Source organism: Mobula hypostoma, chromosome 4 (genome assembly GCF_963921235.1).
Source record: "Mobula hypostoma chromosome 4, sMobHyp1.1, whole genome shotgun sequence".
NCBI lineage: Eukaryota > Metazoa > Chordata > Chondrichthyes > Myliobatiformes > Myliobatidae > Mobula > Mobula hypostoma.
This window is the reverse complement of record NC_086100.1, coordinates 200,615,383-200,631,018: the sequence shown is the minus strand read 5'-3', so window position 1 is coordinate 200,631,018 and position 15,636 is coordinate 200,615,383. Positions and strand designations below refer to the sequence as shown.

The following is a 15,636-nucleotide window of genomic DNA, read 5'->3' as shown; positions in this document are numbered from 1 at the left end:
TGATGGTACCAAAGCGCTTTTTTTTGCTGGTGGGTGGAGGGGGGAATCGTTGCTCACTGCCACTTACGCACAGGAGGGGGAGCTGGGGAGGACTTTGGGGTACTCACGTTTAACTGTCGTTCATCCTTTGGGGCACTTCTCTGTTTTCGTGGATGTTTGTGAAGAAAAAGCATTTCAGGATCTATACTGTATACATTTCTCTGACATTAAATTTGACCTTTGAACCTTTGAAGGACCTGAAGCAAGCAGTTCATGCAAAGAAGCCCACCAACATCCCAGAGTTGAAACAGTTTTGTAAGGAGGAATGGCCTAAAATTCTTCCAAGCCAATGTGCAGGACTGATCAACAGTTACTGGGAATGCTTGGTTGAAGTTATTGCTGTACACGGGAGGGGCACCAATTACTGAAAGCAAACAAATACGTGTAATATTGGATCATCTTTCTCAATAAATGAATGAACAAGTATAATGTTTTGTGTGATATTTATTTAGTTGGGCTCTCTTTATCTAGTTTTAGGACTTACATGAAGATCTGATCACATTTTAGGTCATATTTATGCAGAAATAGAGAAAATTCTACAGGGTTCACAAACTTTCTAGCACCACTGTATGTGCTGTAATTGCCATACCCATCCATTTTACAACCAGTCTGTAGAGGTCTGTCAGTGTTTGGTGACTGCACAGTAAATGTTGTTCACGTAAATTAGTGTTAATACTATGTTTCCTCGGAGAAAGCAGATAACTTGCACACCACCAGACAAATAAACAGTCTTCTCTTTACAACAGCATTCAAATATCTTTAAACAGACAAAGAAACACCAAACTTTAATATTAAATAACAAAACTAACTGGTTTCATTTTGCATTTTTACACAGACTATTAATTAGCTAATTAATTAATTATCAGTGTTTGCTGTCCATACCCTAATCCATCCTTTTGATAATTTGGAAACAATTTTTGGGCATACTGGGAAAGAGCTTAGATGAGCCACACTGGCCACACTTTTAGTGAAATTAGCATTGGATTTTTTCATTTAATTCAAAGTCACCAATGTCTGTGCTACGTCTTGAGCCCACAGATGAATAGAGGGCTCCAATTACCCTACATATCAGTGCCACCTGCTAAGCACGGGGTCCACCAGGAGGACCACAGGGGTCTCCCTCCCCCCATTTATGATATTTACCTGCAGCATTCCTGGTGAAGGGCCCAAAGCATTGTTGAGAATCCCTTCTACCCATCCCACAATCTCTCTGACCCACTACCATCAGGAAGGAGGTACAGGAGCATCAGGACTAGGACTGCTGGGCTGGGTAACAGCTTCTTCCCTTAGGCTATGAGACCAATTAATCCCCTGACACCGCTGAGGTCTGCTCACTAGGGCAGAGTTGCTGTTTACTGTATGGCTTCTTTTCTGCTGCACAGTTTTGAATTATATTTTATTAACTTACTTATGGTAATATTTTGTTTTATGTGCTCTGTGTGATATACGTTGTGTGGATGCACTGTGGTCCAGAGGAACGCAGTGTCTCGTTTGGTTGTTTACATGTACAGTCAAATGACAATAAACTTGAATTTGAACTTGAACAATGAGGGAACGAGTTCCATGTATCCTGTCTGAAGGAACTTACAGACAGGCTGTATTCTCTTGGAGAGCTGCTGGCATCTGCACATCGACTCTCCTTCTGCAGTACTTACACCTGGACATAACGAATAATCTCACTCAGGTCGTATCCGGTCACTGCAAAGGCACTTCCTTCGAGGTCACAGAACTTGCCTCCGCAGACCTGAACATCGGTCACACACTCCGTGTGCAAATGCTCCACCTGTCGAAAGTCACGGCTTTATACATTGGAAAGCAACAACTGTTCGGCCTGTGGGTTGATTCCTGTCACTGGGCTGAAACCGGCACCTCCTGAAACACACCTACAAGTCAGCCCAGACCACTCCGTTACTGCTTATCCCATGTTGGGGGCAGAGGAAAGACAAGAGGAATGAGAGGGTGGGGAGGAAGCCAGTGCAGTGCAGACAGAGGAAGTGGGGGATGTCCAGTGGAGTGCAGAGACCATGGGAAGGGCAGGGTGGGGGATGTCCAGTGGAGTGCAGAGGCGGAGCGGGACGAGGTGATGGGGGTGGACAGTGAAGTGTAGAGACTGGAGATGGGTGGCTTGGTGGACAGTGTGGAGATCAGCCGAATGGAGTGTGGGTGGTCAGTGGGTGCAGAGACACAGGATGTGGCTCGGCAGTGTGGTGCAGAGACACAGGGTTGGGTTATGGGTGAGCAGTGGAAGGGTGATCCCTCACAAGGAATGGGTTGGAGGAAGCAGAGCTCATTAAGGTGTGGAGACAGAGCTTGGTCCGAACCAGGTTACTGACAGAATTTCATTCCAGCCAGGAGACCCCAGGTGCAGCCGGAGACTCGGGGAGAGTTCCCCAACTCTGTGTGGACATGCTACAAACTTCCTAAAGTGGCAGCAATTAGAAACTGGCTTGACCCAACAAGGAGCACAGTTGCCATCAGCAGCACAGAACGCACTGGAAACCCTGAGAAATCCTCCACTTCTCAGCCTCCTTACCTCAATGGTTTTGGACTCCAGGTTCCAAAAGAGTCTCCAAATGTGGACGAAGGAATCCTCAGCCCCTGACAACAGCTGTAAAGGAAAAGTGCAGTTAGTAATGTCACCTGAAAGAGCTCAGATCCTGGAGAATCACAAAGGCTGGAAAAGAACAGGCTGCCCACGAGCAACCAGGGTACCTTGCCATTTTGGGGTGCAATATCAAGTGTGCTGATCCAGCGGGCATGAGCGTTCACCGCCAAGTGTACCGTAGCAGTCGCTGCATCGAAGATCTGGATCTGGCCACTCCCGTAACCAGCTGCAATCATCCCATTCCACATCCTCACAGATGAGCAGGTAACCCTAGGGATCAGCTGCAGGTTAGCACAGTCACCAACATTCACAGCCCACTCCACTACCAGAGGACCAGAGAACCAATCAGTGCCAACATCACTCCCTCCGATCACCAAAAGCAAAATGACTGAGTGGCTGCTTGGTTTCTAAACTTTCACTGTTAGTATATTTGTTTACCACCTGCAATCTCAGATTACTGTAGATGGTGGTAAAGCACTAACATAATGTGTGCCTGTTACAAATCCTTGTATGTGAACATTTCTGCTGATATGCGAGGACTTCAAAACAGAACATAGAACATAGAAATTTATGGCACATTACAAGCCCTTTGGCCCACAATATCGTGCTAACCATGTAACCTACTTTACAGACTGCCCAGAATTTCCCCAGTGTATAGCTTTCTATCTTTCTAAGCTCCATATACCTATCTAAGAGGCTCTTAAAAGACCCTATCGTATCTGCCTCCACCAGCAGGGCCGGCAATGCATTCTATGCACCAACCACTCTGTGTGAAAAACCAACCCCTAACATCCCCTCGGTACCAAGCACTTTAAAACTATGCCCCCTTGTGTTAGCCATTTCAGCCCTGGGAAATAGCCTCTGGCTATCCACATGATCAAAGCCCCTTATCATCTTATATAACTCCATCAGGTCACCTCTCATCCTCCGTCGCTCCAAAGAGAAAAGGACACGTACACTCAGCCTGTTCTCATAAGGTACGCTCTCCAATCCAGGCAATATCCTTGTAAATCTCCTCTGCACTCTCTCTCTATGACATCCACATCCTTCCTGTAGTGAGATGACCAGAACTGAACACATTACTCCAAGTGGGGTCTGACCAAGGTCTTATATAGCTGTAACATTACCTCGCGGCTCTTGAACTCAACCCCACGATTGATGAATGCCAACACACCATACGCCTTCTTAACAATGTTGTCAACCTGCGCAGCAGCTTTGAGTGTCCTATTGAAATAAACCCCAAGATTTCTGAGATCCTCCACACTGCAAAGAGTCTTACCATTTATATTATATTTTGTCTTCAATTCGGACCTACCAAAATGAACCACTTCACACTTATTCGAGTTGAAGTCCACCTGCCACTTCTCAGCCCAGTTCTGCATCCTATCGATGTTCCGCTGTAACCTCTGATAACCCTCCAGACTATCCACAACACCCCCAACCTTTATGTCATCAGCAAACTTACTAACCCACCCTTCTACTTCTTCGTCCAGGTCATTTATAAAAATCACAAAGAGGAGGGGTCCTAGAACAGATCCCTGTGGAACACCACTGGTCACCGACCTCCATGCAAAATATGAACCATCAACAACCACCCTTTGCCTTCTGTGGGCAAGCCAATTCTGGATCTGCAAAGCAAGGTCTCCTTGGATCCCATACCCCCTTACATTCTGAAGGAGTCTTGCATGAGGAACCTTATCATATGCCTTACTGAAATCTATATACACTATATTGTTACATACCTCAAGGAGATCCGTGATTTTTTTTTGTGAGAATGATGTAATGGTCTTTTGGAGGTCACCTGATGTAATTTTCCCACCGATGTGAGGTCACGTGATGACACGTGCACCACGGGTATATAAGGCAAGACCCCAGATGACGCAGTTAGTTTTTAGTTTTTAGTATCCAGCTAGAACGTACCGTGTCTCCGTTTCTGTTGCGTATTTGTTTTTATGACGCAGCTTCATTTTTAAAACGGTTGTTACGTTCTGTTGCAAGGTACAATAGTGCTGGATTGGCAATTTTTGCAAGATATGTTGATGTACCTTATTCCAGCAGTAGTATGGGAGAGTGAAGACTTCATCGAAGTACAGGACTCGAAGGATTGAGATGAGTCGGCATCGTTCAGCAGTTTAACAAAGGATCAACCTTATTGAGTCTTCGTTGAAGGAGTAGTGACCTGCATCGAAGATAACTCTTGCCAAAAGAAAAGGAAGTTCATGCAAGGTGCTCTCTAGAATTTAAGGTCAGTTGTTTTAAACTGTTTATTTCCTGCATCGTGAATCCTTTGGACAGAACCAACAGGAAAGTCGTATCTATGAAGAAATCCTTCTCCAGAGAAGTCTCTCCCAATTGAACATATAAATCTGTTGGACTTCCCCCGAATTTACCATTTTAAGAACTATATCTGACTTTACTGCTTTAAGAACTGTTTTCCCATTTAACGCTTTAAGAACCAGTGCCCAGTGACGACTTGTTGAACGGCTGCATTGTGGTTAACTTCCGGTTAAGGTTTTTGTTTGTTTTTTTTATCGTTTATCCATGTTTAATAAATGTTTGGTTGTTTTTATACAATCTGTTTCAATTGATATTCATTGTTGTCGGTTACGTAACTATATCCACTGTTCTACCTTCATCAATGTGTTTTGTTACATCCTCAAAGAATTCAATCAGGCTCCTAAGGCACTACCTGCCCTTGACAAAGCCATGCTGACTATCCCTAATCAAATTATGGCTCTCAAATGTTCATAAATTCTGCCTGTCAGGATCTTCTCCAACAACTTGCCCACCACTGAAGTAAGGCTCACTGGTCTATAATTTCCTGGGTTATCTCTACTCCCTTTCTTGAACAAAAGAACAATATTTGCAACCCTCCAATCCTCCGGTACCTCTCCCGTCCCCGTTGATAACGCAAAGATCATCGCAAGAGGCTCAGCAATCTCCTCCCTCGCTTCCCATAATAGCCTAGGGTATATCTCATCCAGTCCCGGTGACTTATCTAACTTAATGCTTTTCAAAAGCTCCAGCACATCCTCTTTTTTAATGACTATATGCTCTAGCGTTTCAGTCCGCTGTAAGCATCCCCACAATTGCCAAGGCTTTTTTTCTTGGTGAATACTGAAGCAAAGTATTCATTAAGTACCTCTGCTACCTCCCCCGACTCCATGCACACGTTTCCACTATCGCACCTGATTGGGTTCTATTCTGACATGCCTCATCTTCTTGCTTTTCACATACTTGTAGAATGACTTGGGGTTTTCCTTAATCCTGCTCACCAAGGCCTTCTCATGGCCCCTTCTGGCTCTCCAAATTCCATTCTTAAGCTCCTTCCTAGCACCCTTGTAATTTTCTAGAGCTTTAACAGTAGCTAGTTTCTTGAACCTTTTGTAAGCTTCTCTTTTCTTCTTAACTAGATTTTCTACATACTTTGTACACCATGGTTCTTCGACCCTACCATCCTTCCCTTGCCTCAATGAAACATACCTACGCAGAATTTCATGTAAATGTTCCCTGAACATTTACCACATTTCTGCCGTGCATTTCCCTGAGAACATCTGCTCCCAATTTATGTACCCAAGTTCCTGCCTAATAGCATCATATTTACCCCTACCCCAATAAAAGGATTTCTGAAATTGTCTGCTCCTATACCTCTCCAGCGCTATGGTGAAGAAGATAAGAGTTGTGGTCACTACCTCCAAAATGCTCTCCCACCGAGAGATCTGACACCTGACCAGGTTCATATAAAAGCAAGGATGTAACATTGAGACTTTATAAAGCACTGGCAAGCTCTTGCTTGGAGCATTGTCAGCAGTTTTGGGCCCCTTATCTTCAAGAGGATGTGCTGAAACTGGAGATGATTCAAAGAAGGTTCATGAAAATTATTCCAGGATTAAATGTCTTGTGACATGAAGAGTGTTTGATCGGTCTGTTCACTGGAACTCAAAAGAATGATGGTGATCTCACTGAAACCAATCAAATGGTGAACGGCCTTGATAAAGTGGATATGGAGAGGATGTTTCCTGTGGTAGGAGAGTCTAAGACCAGAGGACATACCTTAGAATAGAGTGGCATCCTTTTAGAACAGAGATGAGGAGGAATTTCCTTAGCCAGAGATTGGTGGATCTGTGGAATTCTTTGCCACAGGCAGCTGCGGAAGCCAAGTCTTTATCTATACTTAAGGCAGATGTTGATAGATTCTTGATTGGTCAGGGCATGAAGGAATACTGGGAGAAAGGCAGGAGATTGGGGCTAAAAGGAAGATTGGTTCAGCCATGATGAAATAGTGGAGCAGAGTCGATAGGCCAAATTGCCTAATTCTGCTCCTATATCTCATGGTCTTAGCCATCAAAAATTTCATCCATTATGCTACTTCCCTGCAATCACCAGGTTCTTGAACAGAGCTGCACAATTCTATCTCAACCTCAGCAACAGATCACAATGGGCCACCTGCTACCATAGATTGCTTTTAATTGTGCTTTTGCACTAAAGTCCTGCATACTCTTTTCTTCACCTTAAGAGTTTATGCTCTGTGTTTTGTCTGATTCTACATGCTTGCGACAAGGAAGCTTTTTATTCCACTCTGTTTGTGCACATGACAATACACTCCAATTGACTTTTATTTATTTATTTAGAGACCCAGCACAGAACTGGACCTGAGCTGCCCTGCCCAGCAACCCGCCTATTTAATCTTAGCCTAATCATAAGTTATCGTGATGCACCTAGTATGGAAGCTGCCGCTTTCAGCTTCCACCGCCGGCTAGCAGTCTTGCAAAACGGAATCTCTCCCTGCCAGTACACAGCCTCTCCTGATCCAGTGCCTCCTCACAGGCGACACACGGAAACTGAACTTCTTTTGGACTCAGGTTGAACTACAGAGGATGAGGAGCAGGTTCAGCCCCTGCAAATGTAACACACAGGCTTACCGGAGTATGGACATGCCCTTTGCTTGTGAACCAGATCCCCCACTGCCTTGTGGGCAGCCTTGGGAGAGACGAAGACTACGGGAGTAAACCCAGACAGCAAATCCAGAGTGGAACTCCCAAGTCAGCTGGACATCATTGAACATCCTTCCAGCAGCTCCTGTAGCCAAGCTGGTGCCAAACATAAACCAAGAGGGGTATCTAGACGACTGGGCATCTCAAGGACTGGGCATCTCAAGATCTCCATACCTTCTGCCCAGGCTTGTGATGATGATCATCATCACCCATTGTCCTTTGAGACAGACGGATGCCAATCAATCACAAGAGAATTTACAATGACCAATTAACCCACTAACTGATATTCATTGGACTTTGGCAGGAAACCCACACATATACGTCAAGAACATACAAATTTCTTTGTTGGACACCGGAATTGGTCTCCGAACTCTGACCCCAAGCTGTAATATTGTCACATTAACTGCCACACACCACTGACACCCCATATTTTGATGAAGTTAATGAGGGAAAGACAGTAGACATGGTCTACATGAGTAAGGTTTTTGATAAGGTTCCACATGATAGGCTGCTCTTTAAGGTTAGATCACATGGCATCCAGGGAGAGCTAGACAACTCGAAACAAATTTTTCCCGATGAAAGAAAGCAGAGAGTGGTGGAGAAAAGTAGCTTCTCGGCCTGAAGGCCCATGATTAGTGGTGTTTCTCAGGGTCAGTTCTAGGCTCACTGCTATTTGTTTGAGTTGAGGAAGACAAATGTGATGTTAGCATTCATTTCAAGAGAACTACAATATAAAAGCAAGGATGTAAGGCTGAAACTTTCTAAGGCATTGGTCAGATTGCATTTAGAGTACTGTGAGCAGTTTTGAGCCTCTTATCTAAAAGAATATAAGATAGAGGAACAGAATTAGGCCATTCGGCCCTTTGACCCTGCTCAAATAAAACAATGTGCTGGCATTGAACAGGATCCAGAGGAGGTTCATGTGAATGATTCTGGGAATAAAGGGGTTAACATATGAGGAGGGTTTAATGGTTCTGGGTCTTGTACTTGCTGGAGTTTAGAAGAACGAGAGGGGATCTCATGGAAACCTATCGAATATTGAAAAGTCTGGATAGAGTGAATGTAGAGAGGATGTGGGGGAGTCTAGGACCATGGGACACAGTCTCAGGATAGAGGGCTGTCCATTTACAACAGAGATGAGGAGGAATTTCTTTAGCTAGAGGTGAAGAATCTGTGGAACTTATTAGCACAGATGGCTGAGAGGTCAAGCCATTAGGTATATGTAAAACAGAGATTTATAGACTCTTCATTAGTAAGGGCATCAAAGGTTATGGGGAAAAAGCAGAATAGGGTTGAGAGGGATAATAAATCAGTCATGGTGGAATGACAGAGAAGACTCGATGGGCCAGATGGTCTAATTCTGCTCCTTGTATTATGGTCCTAAGTAAGATTTTTAGCTCAAGCACCATTTATCCCTCTTATTATCCCTCTATTAATTATCAATGACCCATACATTTCTCTGTTACAGATAAACTGAAATGTTTCTGCCACCACTCACCCGTAAGATGAAATCTTGTTGATGAGTGTAAAATCTTCTCCTGATTTCCAGACACAGAGGAGCCCGGAGTCATCAGCCGTCACCATATCTGCATTGCAGCCCTGTAAATTCAAAACAACGTCAGTCTGTCTCAACGCAGCCTACTGTCAGATAAACACACCAGAACGGGGAGATGGGAGAATATTGCATTTGAGATTGAGAGTGCACTGATCCTCATCAAGGGATCAGAGGGGGAGAGCCAGCAACTTGAAATTTCCTTGGCATTATCATTTCAGAGGACCTGTTCTGGGTCCAACACTTAACTGCCATCACAAAGAAGGCATGGCATCGTATCTATTTTCTTAGAAGTTTGTACAGACTTGGCATGTCATCTAAAACGTTGACAAAATTCTATATAGGTGCTGTGGAGAATATACTGACTGGTCGCATCACAGCCGAGTATGGGAACACCAATGTCTCTGAACATAAAAAGCTACAAAGAGTAGTGAATAAGGCCCAGTCCATTACAGGTAAAGCCCTCCTCATGAGCCAGTCCTCATAAGGGAATCAGAGGTAGAAAGAGTAGGCAACTTTAAATTCCTCAACATTATCATTTCAGAGGATCTGTTCTGGGTCACTCACCCCAACACCAGACTGATTCTACAACATATGGACTCACATAAGTGCACATGTGCCGGTCGTGCATGCAGCCGGTTACAGTTGCTCCGTAATTTCTTACTTTTAAACTTATTAACTTAGTTATTTGTTGTATTTTATTTTCTCACGGTAACACGTTGAAGCTGCAGACACCCTGAGCCGATAGGCTGGTCCTGGACTTATTTCATAATTTACTGGCATAATTTACATACTACTATTTAACTATTTATGGTTCTATTACTATTTATTATTTATGGTGCAACTGTAACAAAAACCAATTTCCACCGGGATCAATAAAGTATGACTTATGACTATGACTACTATTTTAAAGACTCTACAAATCATGTTTTCAATATTTATTGCTTATTTATTTATTTTTCCTTTTGTATTTGCATAGTTTTGTATTTTGCCTATTTGTTGTTTGTCCGTCTGTGTGTGTGTGTGTGTGTGTGTGTGTGTGATACTACTGTATTTCTTTCTATTTACATGAATGTCTGCAAGATGGTACTATCTGATGACATATATGTACTTTGATGATAAATTTATTTGTAATTTTCAAAAATAAACTTTAACCCACAGATACACAACACGGAAACAGGCCCTTAGCCCACAAAATCTGTGTCGACCAACCATTTACACTAATCCTACATCAATCCATTCTTTATTTCCCCCAGATTCCAATCAAGTTGCCCCAGATTGGTGTTGATCAGGCCTCATCTAATTAATTGGTTGGACAAGGTTTCGAGGCTCTCATGAATGGTATCCTGGTTACCTTATCTTCAGAGGAGTCACATGCAATATCAGTGATTGGGTCCCTGTGCTCCTCCAGAACTTCTGACATAGTGATATTGGTCCCTTTAGGAGGAATATTAAAGACAAGGATGGATCCCGTCGAAGTGCCTGCAATGAGAGAGAGTCAAACACTCAGATATGCGAGTATGATTCTGGGAAAGAAAGGGTTAATGTATCAGGAGCATGTGATGGCTCTGAGCCTGTAACCAGCTGGCGGCACAGAGCTATCCACACCAGACTTCAAGGCAATAGACAATAGACAATAGGTGCAGGAGTAGGCCATTCGGCCCTTCGAGCCAGCACCGCCATTCACTGTGATCATGGCTGATCATCCACAATCAGTATCCAGTTCCTGCCTTATCCCCATAACCTTTGATTCTGCTATCTTTAAGAGCTCTATCCATCTCTTTCTTGAAAGCATCCAGAGACTTGGCCTCCACAGCCTTCTGGGGCACAGCATTCCATATATCCACCACTCTCTGGGTGAAAAAGTTTTTCCTAAACTCCGTTCTAAATGGCCTACCCCTAATTCTCAAACTGTGGCCTCTGGTTCTGGACTCACCCATCAGCAGGAACATGTTTCCTGCCTCCAGCGTGTCCAATCCCTTAGTAATCTTATATGTTTAAATAAGATCCCCTCTCAGACTTCTAAATTCCAGAGTATACAAGCCCAGTCGCTCCAAGCTTTCAACATAGGACAGTCCCGCCATCCCGGGAATTAACCTTGTGAACCTACGCTGCACTCCCTCAATAGCAAGAATGTCCTTCCTCAAATTTGGAGACCAAAACTGCACACAGTACTCCAGGTGTGATCTCACCAGTGCTCTGTACAGCTGCAGAAGGACCTCTTTGCTCTTAGACTCAATTCCCCTTGTTATGAAGGCCAGCATGCCATTAGCTTTCTTCACTGCCTGCTGTACTTGCATGCTTGCTTTCAGTGACTGATGTACAAGAACACCTAGATCTCGTTGTGCTTCCCCTTTTCCTAACTTGACTCCATTTAGTTAATAATCTGCCTTCCCGTTCTTATCACCAAAGTGGATAACCTCACATTTATCCACATTATACTGCATCTGCCCACTCACCCAGCCTGTCCAAGTCACCCTGCATTCTCATAACATCCTCCTCACATTTCACACTGCCACCCAGCTTTGTGTCATCGGCAAATTTGCTAATGTTACTTTTAATTCCCTCATCTAAATCATTAATATATATTGTAAACAGCTGCGGTCCCAGCACTGAACCCTGCGGTACCCCACTGGTCACCACCTGCCATTCCGAAAGGGACCCGTTAATCGCTACTCTTTGTTTTCTGTCAGCCAGCCAATTTTCAATCCATGTCGGTACTCTGCCCCTAATGCAATGTGCCCTAATTTTGCCCACTAATCTCCTATGTGGGACTTTATCAAAGGCTTTCTGAAAGTCCAGGTACACTACATCTACTGGCTCTCCCTTGTCCATTTTCATAGTTACATTCTCAAAAAATTCCAGAAGATTAGTCAAGCACGATTTCCCCTTCGTAAATCCATGCTGACTCGGACCAATCCTGTTACTACTACCCAGATGTGTCGTAATTTCATCTTTTATAATTGACTCCAGCATCTTTCCCACCACCGACGTCAGGCTAACCGGTCTATAATTTCCTGTTTTCTCTCTTCCTCCCTTCTTGAAGAGAGGGACAACATTAGCCACCCTCCAATCCACAGGAACTGATCCTGAATCTATAGAAAAAAACATAACAACAGTAATTCTGCAGATGCTGGAAATTCAAGCAACACACATCAAAGTTGCTGGTGAATGCAGCAGGCCAGGCAGCATCTCTAGGAAGAGGTACAGTCGACGTTTCAGGCCGAGACCTGACGAAGGGTCTCGGCCTGAAACGTCGACTGTACCTCTTCCTAGAGATGCTGCCTGGCCTGCTGCGTTCACCAGCAACTTTGATGTGTGTTGCCTGAATCTATAGAACATTGGAAAATGATTACCAATGCATCCACGATTTCTAAAGCCACCTCCTTAGTATCCTGGGATGCAGACCATCAGGTCCCGGGGACTTATCAGCCTTCAGACCCAACAGCCTATCCAACACCATTTCCTGCCTAATATAAATTTCCTTCAATTCATCCATTACCCTAGGTCCTTTGGCCATTATTACATCTGGGAGATTGTTTGTGTCTTCCCTAGTGAAGACAGATCCAAAGTACCTGTTCAACTCGTCTGCCATTTCCTTCTTCCCCATAATAATTTCACCCACTTCTGTCTTCAAGGGCCCAATTTTGGTCTTAACTATTTTTTTTCCGTTTCACGTACCTAAAGGAGCTTTTACTATCCTCCTTTATATTCTTGGCTAGTTTACTTTCGTACCTCATTTTTTCTCCACGTATTGCCTTTTAAGTTACCTTCTGTTGCTCTTTAAAAGTTTCCCAATCCTCCAGCTTCCCACTCATCTTTGCTATGTCATACCTCTTCTCTTTTATTTTTATACTGTCCATTACTTCCCTTGTCAGCCACGGCCTCCCCTTACTCCCCTTAGGATCTTTCTTCCTCTTTGGAACGAACTGATCCTGCATCTTCCGCATTATTCCCAGAAACACTTGCCATTGCTGTTCCACTGTCATCCCTGCAAGGGTATTGTTCCATTGAACTTTGGCCAGCTCCTCCCTCATAGCACCATAGTTCCCTTAGTTCAACTGTAATACTGACACTTCCAAGTTTCCCTTCTCCCTCTCAAATTGTAGATTAAAACTTATCATATTATAGTCACTACCTCCTAATGGCTCCTTTACCTCGAGGTCCCTGATCAAATCCGGTTCATTGCACAACACTAAATCTAGAATTGCGTTCTCTCTGGTAGGCTCCAGTACAAGCTGTTCTAAGAATCCATGTTGGGGAAGTCCAGAACAAGGGGTCACAGCTTGAGGATAAAGGGGAAGCCTTTTAGGACCGAGATTAGGAAAAACTTCTTCACACAGAGAGTGGTGAATCTGTGGAATTCTCTGCCACAGGAAACAGTTGAGGCCAGTTCATTGGCTATATTTAAGAGGGAGTTAGATATTGCCCTTGTGGCTAAAGGGATCAGGGGGTATGGGGGGAAGACTGGTACAGGGTTCTGAGTTGGATGATCAGCCATGATCATAATAAATGGCGGTGCAGGCTCGAAGGGCCAAATGGCCCACTCCTGCACCTATTTTCTATGTTTCTAAAAGGTCACCCCTCAGTTTTGAGGCTGTGCCCTCTAGTTCTGGATACCCCCACCGTAGGAAACACCCTCTCCACATTCACCCTATCTAGTCCTTTCAACATTCAGTAAGTTTCAATGAGATCCCCACGCATTCTCCTAAATTCCAGTGAGTTCAGGCCCAAAGCTGCCGAACGCTCCTCATACGTTCACCCCTTCATTCCTGGAATAATCCTTGTGAACCTCCTCTGGACTCTCCCCAATGACAACACATCCTTTCTGAGATATGGGGCCCAAAACCATTGACAATACTCGAAGTACGGCCTGACTAGTGTCTTATAGAGGCTCAGCATTATCTCCTTGTTTTTATATTCTACTCCCCTTGAAATAAATACCAACATTGCATTTGCCTTCCTTACCATAGACTCAACTTGTAAATTAACCTTCTGGGTCTTGCACAAGGACTCCTAAGTCCCTCTGCACCTCTGATGTTTGAACCTTCTCCCCATTTAGATAATAGTCCGTACTATTATTCCTTTTTACCAAAATGCATTACTTAACTTTACTTTATTGTCACCAAACAATTGATACTAGAGCGTACAATCATCACAGCGATATTTGATTCTGCGCTTTGCGCTCCCTGGATTACAAATCGATAGTAAATATTAACAATTTAAATTATAAATCATAAATAGAAAATAGAAAAGGGAAACTAAGGTAGTGCAAAAAAAAACCGAAGGCAGGTCTGGATATTTGGAGGGTACGGCCCAGATCAGGGTCAGGATCCATTCAGCAGTCTTATCACAGTTGGAAAGAAGCTGTTCCCAAATCTGGCCGTACGAGTCTTCAAGCTCCTGAGTCTTCTCCCGGAGGGAAGAAGGACGAGATGTGTGTCGGCTGGGTGGGTCGTGTCCTTGATTATCCTAGCAGCACTGCTCCGACAGCGTGCGGTGTAAAGTGAGTCCAAGGACGGAAGATTGGTTTGTGTGATGTGCTGCGCTGTGCTTACAATCTTTTGCAGTTTCTTCCGGTCTTGGACAGGACAACTTCCATACCAGGTTATGATGCACCCTAGAAGAATGCTTTCTACGGTGCATCTATAAAAATTAGTGAGGGTTTTAGGGGACAGGCCAAATTTCTTTACCTTTCTCAGGAAGTAAAGGGGCTGGGGGGCCTTCTTGGAAGTGAACTCCGCTTGGTTGGACCAAGTCAGGTCATTTGTGATATTGACCCCGAGGAGCTTAAAGCTTTTGACCTGTTCTACTTGCGCACCACTGATGTAAATTGGGTCGTGCGGTCCGCTACTCCTTCCTTTTTGCCCATTCTTGCAATTTGTCTAAGTCCTGCTGCAATCCCATTGCTTCCTCAGCACGACCTATCCCTCCACCTATCTTTGTATCCTTCACAAACTTTGCCACAAAGCCATCAATGCCATTTTCCAAATCATTGGCAAACAATGTGAAAAGTAGTGGTCCCAATACTGACTCCTGAGGAACACCACTAGTCACTGGCAGCCAAACAGAAAAGGCCCCCTTTATTCCCACTCACTGCCTCCTGCCTGTCAGCCATCCCTCTATCCACACCAGTACCTTTCCTGTAACACCACAGGATTTTATCTTGTTAAGCAGCCTCCTGTGTGGCACCTTATCAAACGCCTTCTGAAATCCAAGTAAATGACACCCACTGCCTCTCCTTTGTCCACCCTGCTTGTAACTTCCACGAAGAACTCTGACAGATTTGTCAGCCAAGATTTCCTTTTACAGAAACCATGCTGACTTTGCCTTATTTTATCATTATTCTCCAAGTACCCCGAAACCTCATCCTTAGTAATAGATTCCAACACTTTTCCAACCACTGAGGTTAGGCTAATTGACCTATAATTTCCTTTCAATTGCCT

General features: G+C 44.1%; 1 protein-coding gene across 4 annotated transcripts in view; it reads right to left on the bottom strand.

The window, feature by feature from the left end:
• Positions 1-454: 454 nt before the first annotated feature.
• Positions 455-15,636, bottom strand: part of wdr54 (WD repeat domain 54) — a 60,721-nt gene continuing 45,539 nt past the window's right edge. The window contains exons 7-12 of one of the 4 annotated variants that reach the window (XM_063045165.1): positions 10,545-10,672; positions 9,137-9,237; positions 2,752-2,914; positions 2,573-2,647; positions 1,695-1,822; positions 455-796 (exon numbers count right to left, since the gene is read on the bottom strand). In XM_063045165.1, coding sequence (XP_062901235.1) covers positions 715-796; positions 1,695-1,822; positions 2,573-2,647; positions 2,752-2,914; positions 9,137-9,237; positions 10,545-10,672 — 677 coding nt within the window. In that variant the 3' untranslated portion in view covers positions 455-714. Of the gene's footprint in view, positions 1,823-2,572; positions 2,648-2,751; positions 2,915-9,136; positions 9,238-10,544; positions 10,673-15,636 lie in introns of all 4 variants that reach the window. The other 3 variants (XR_010017597.1, XM_063045166.1, XM_063045167.1) reach the window with 3 other exon arrangements.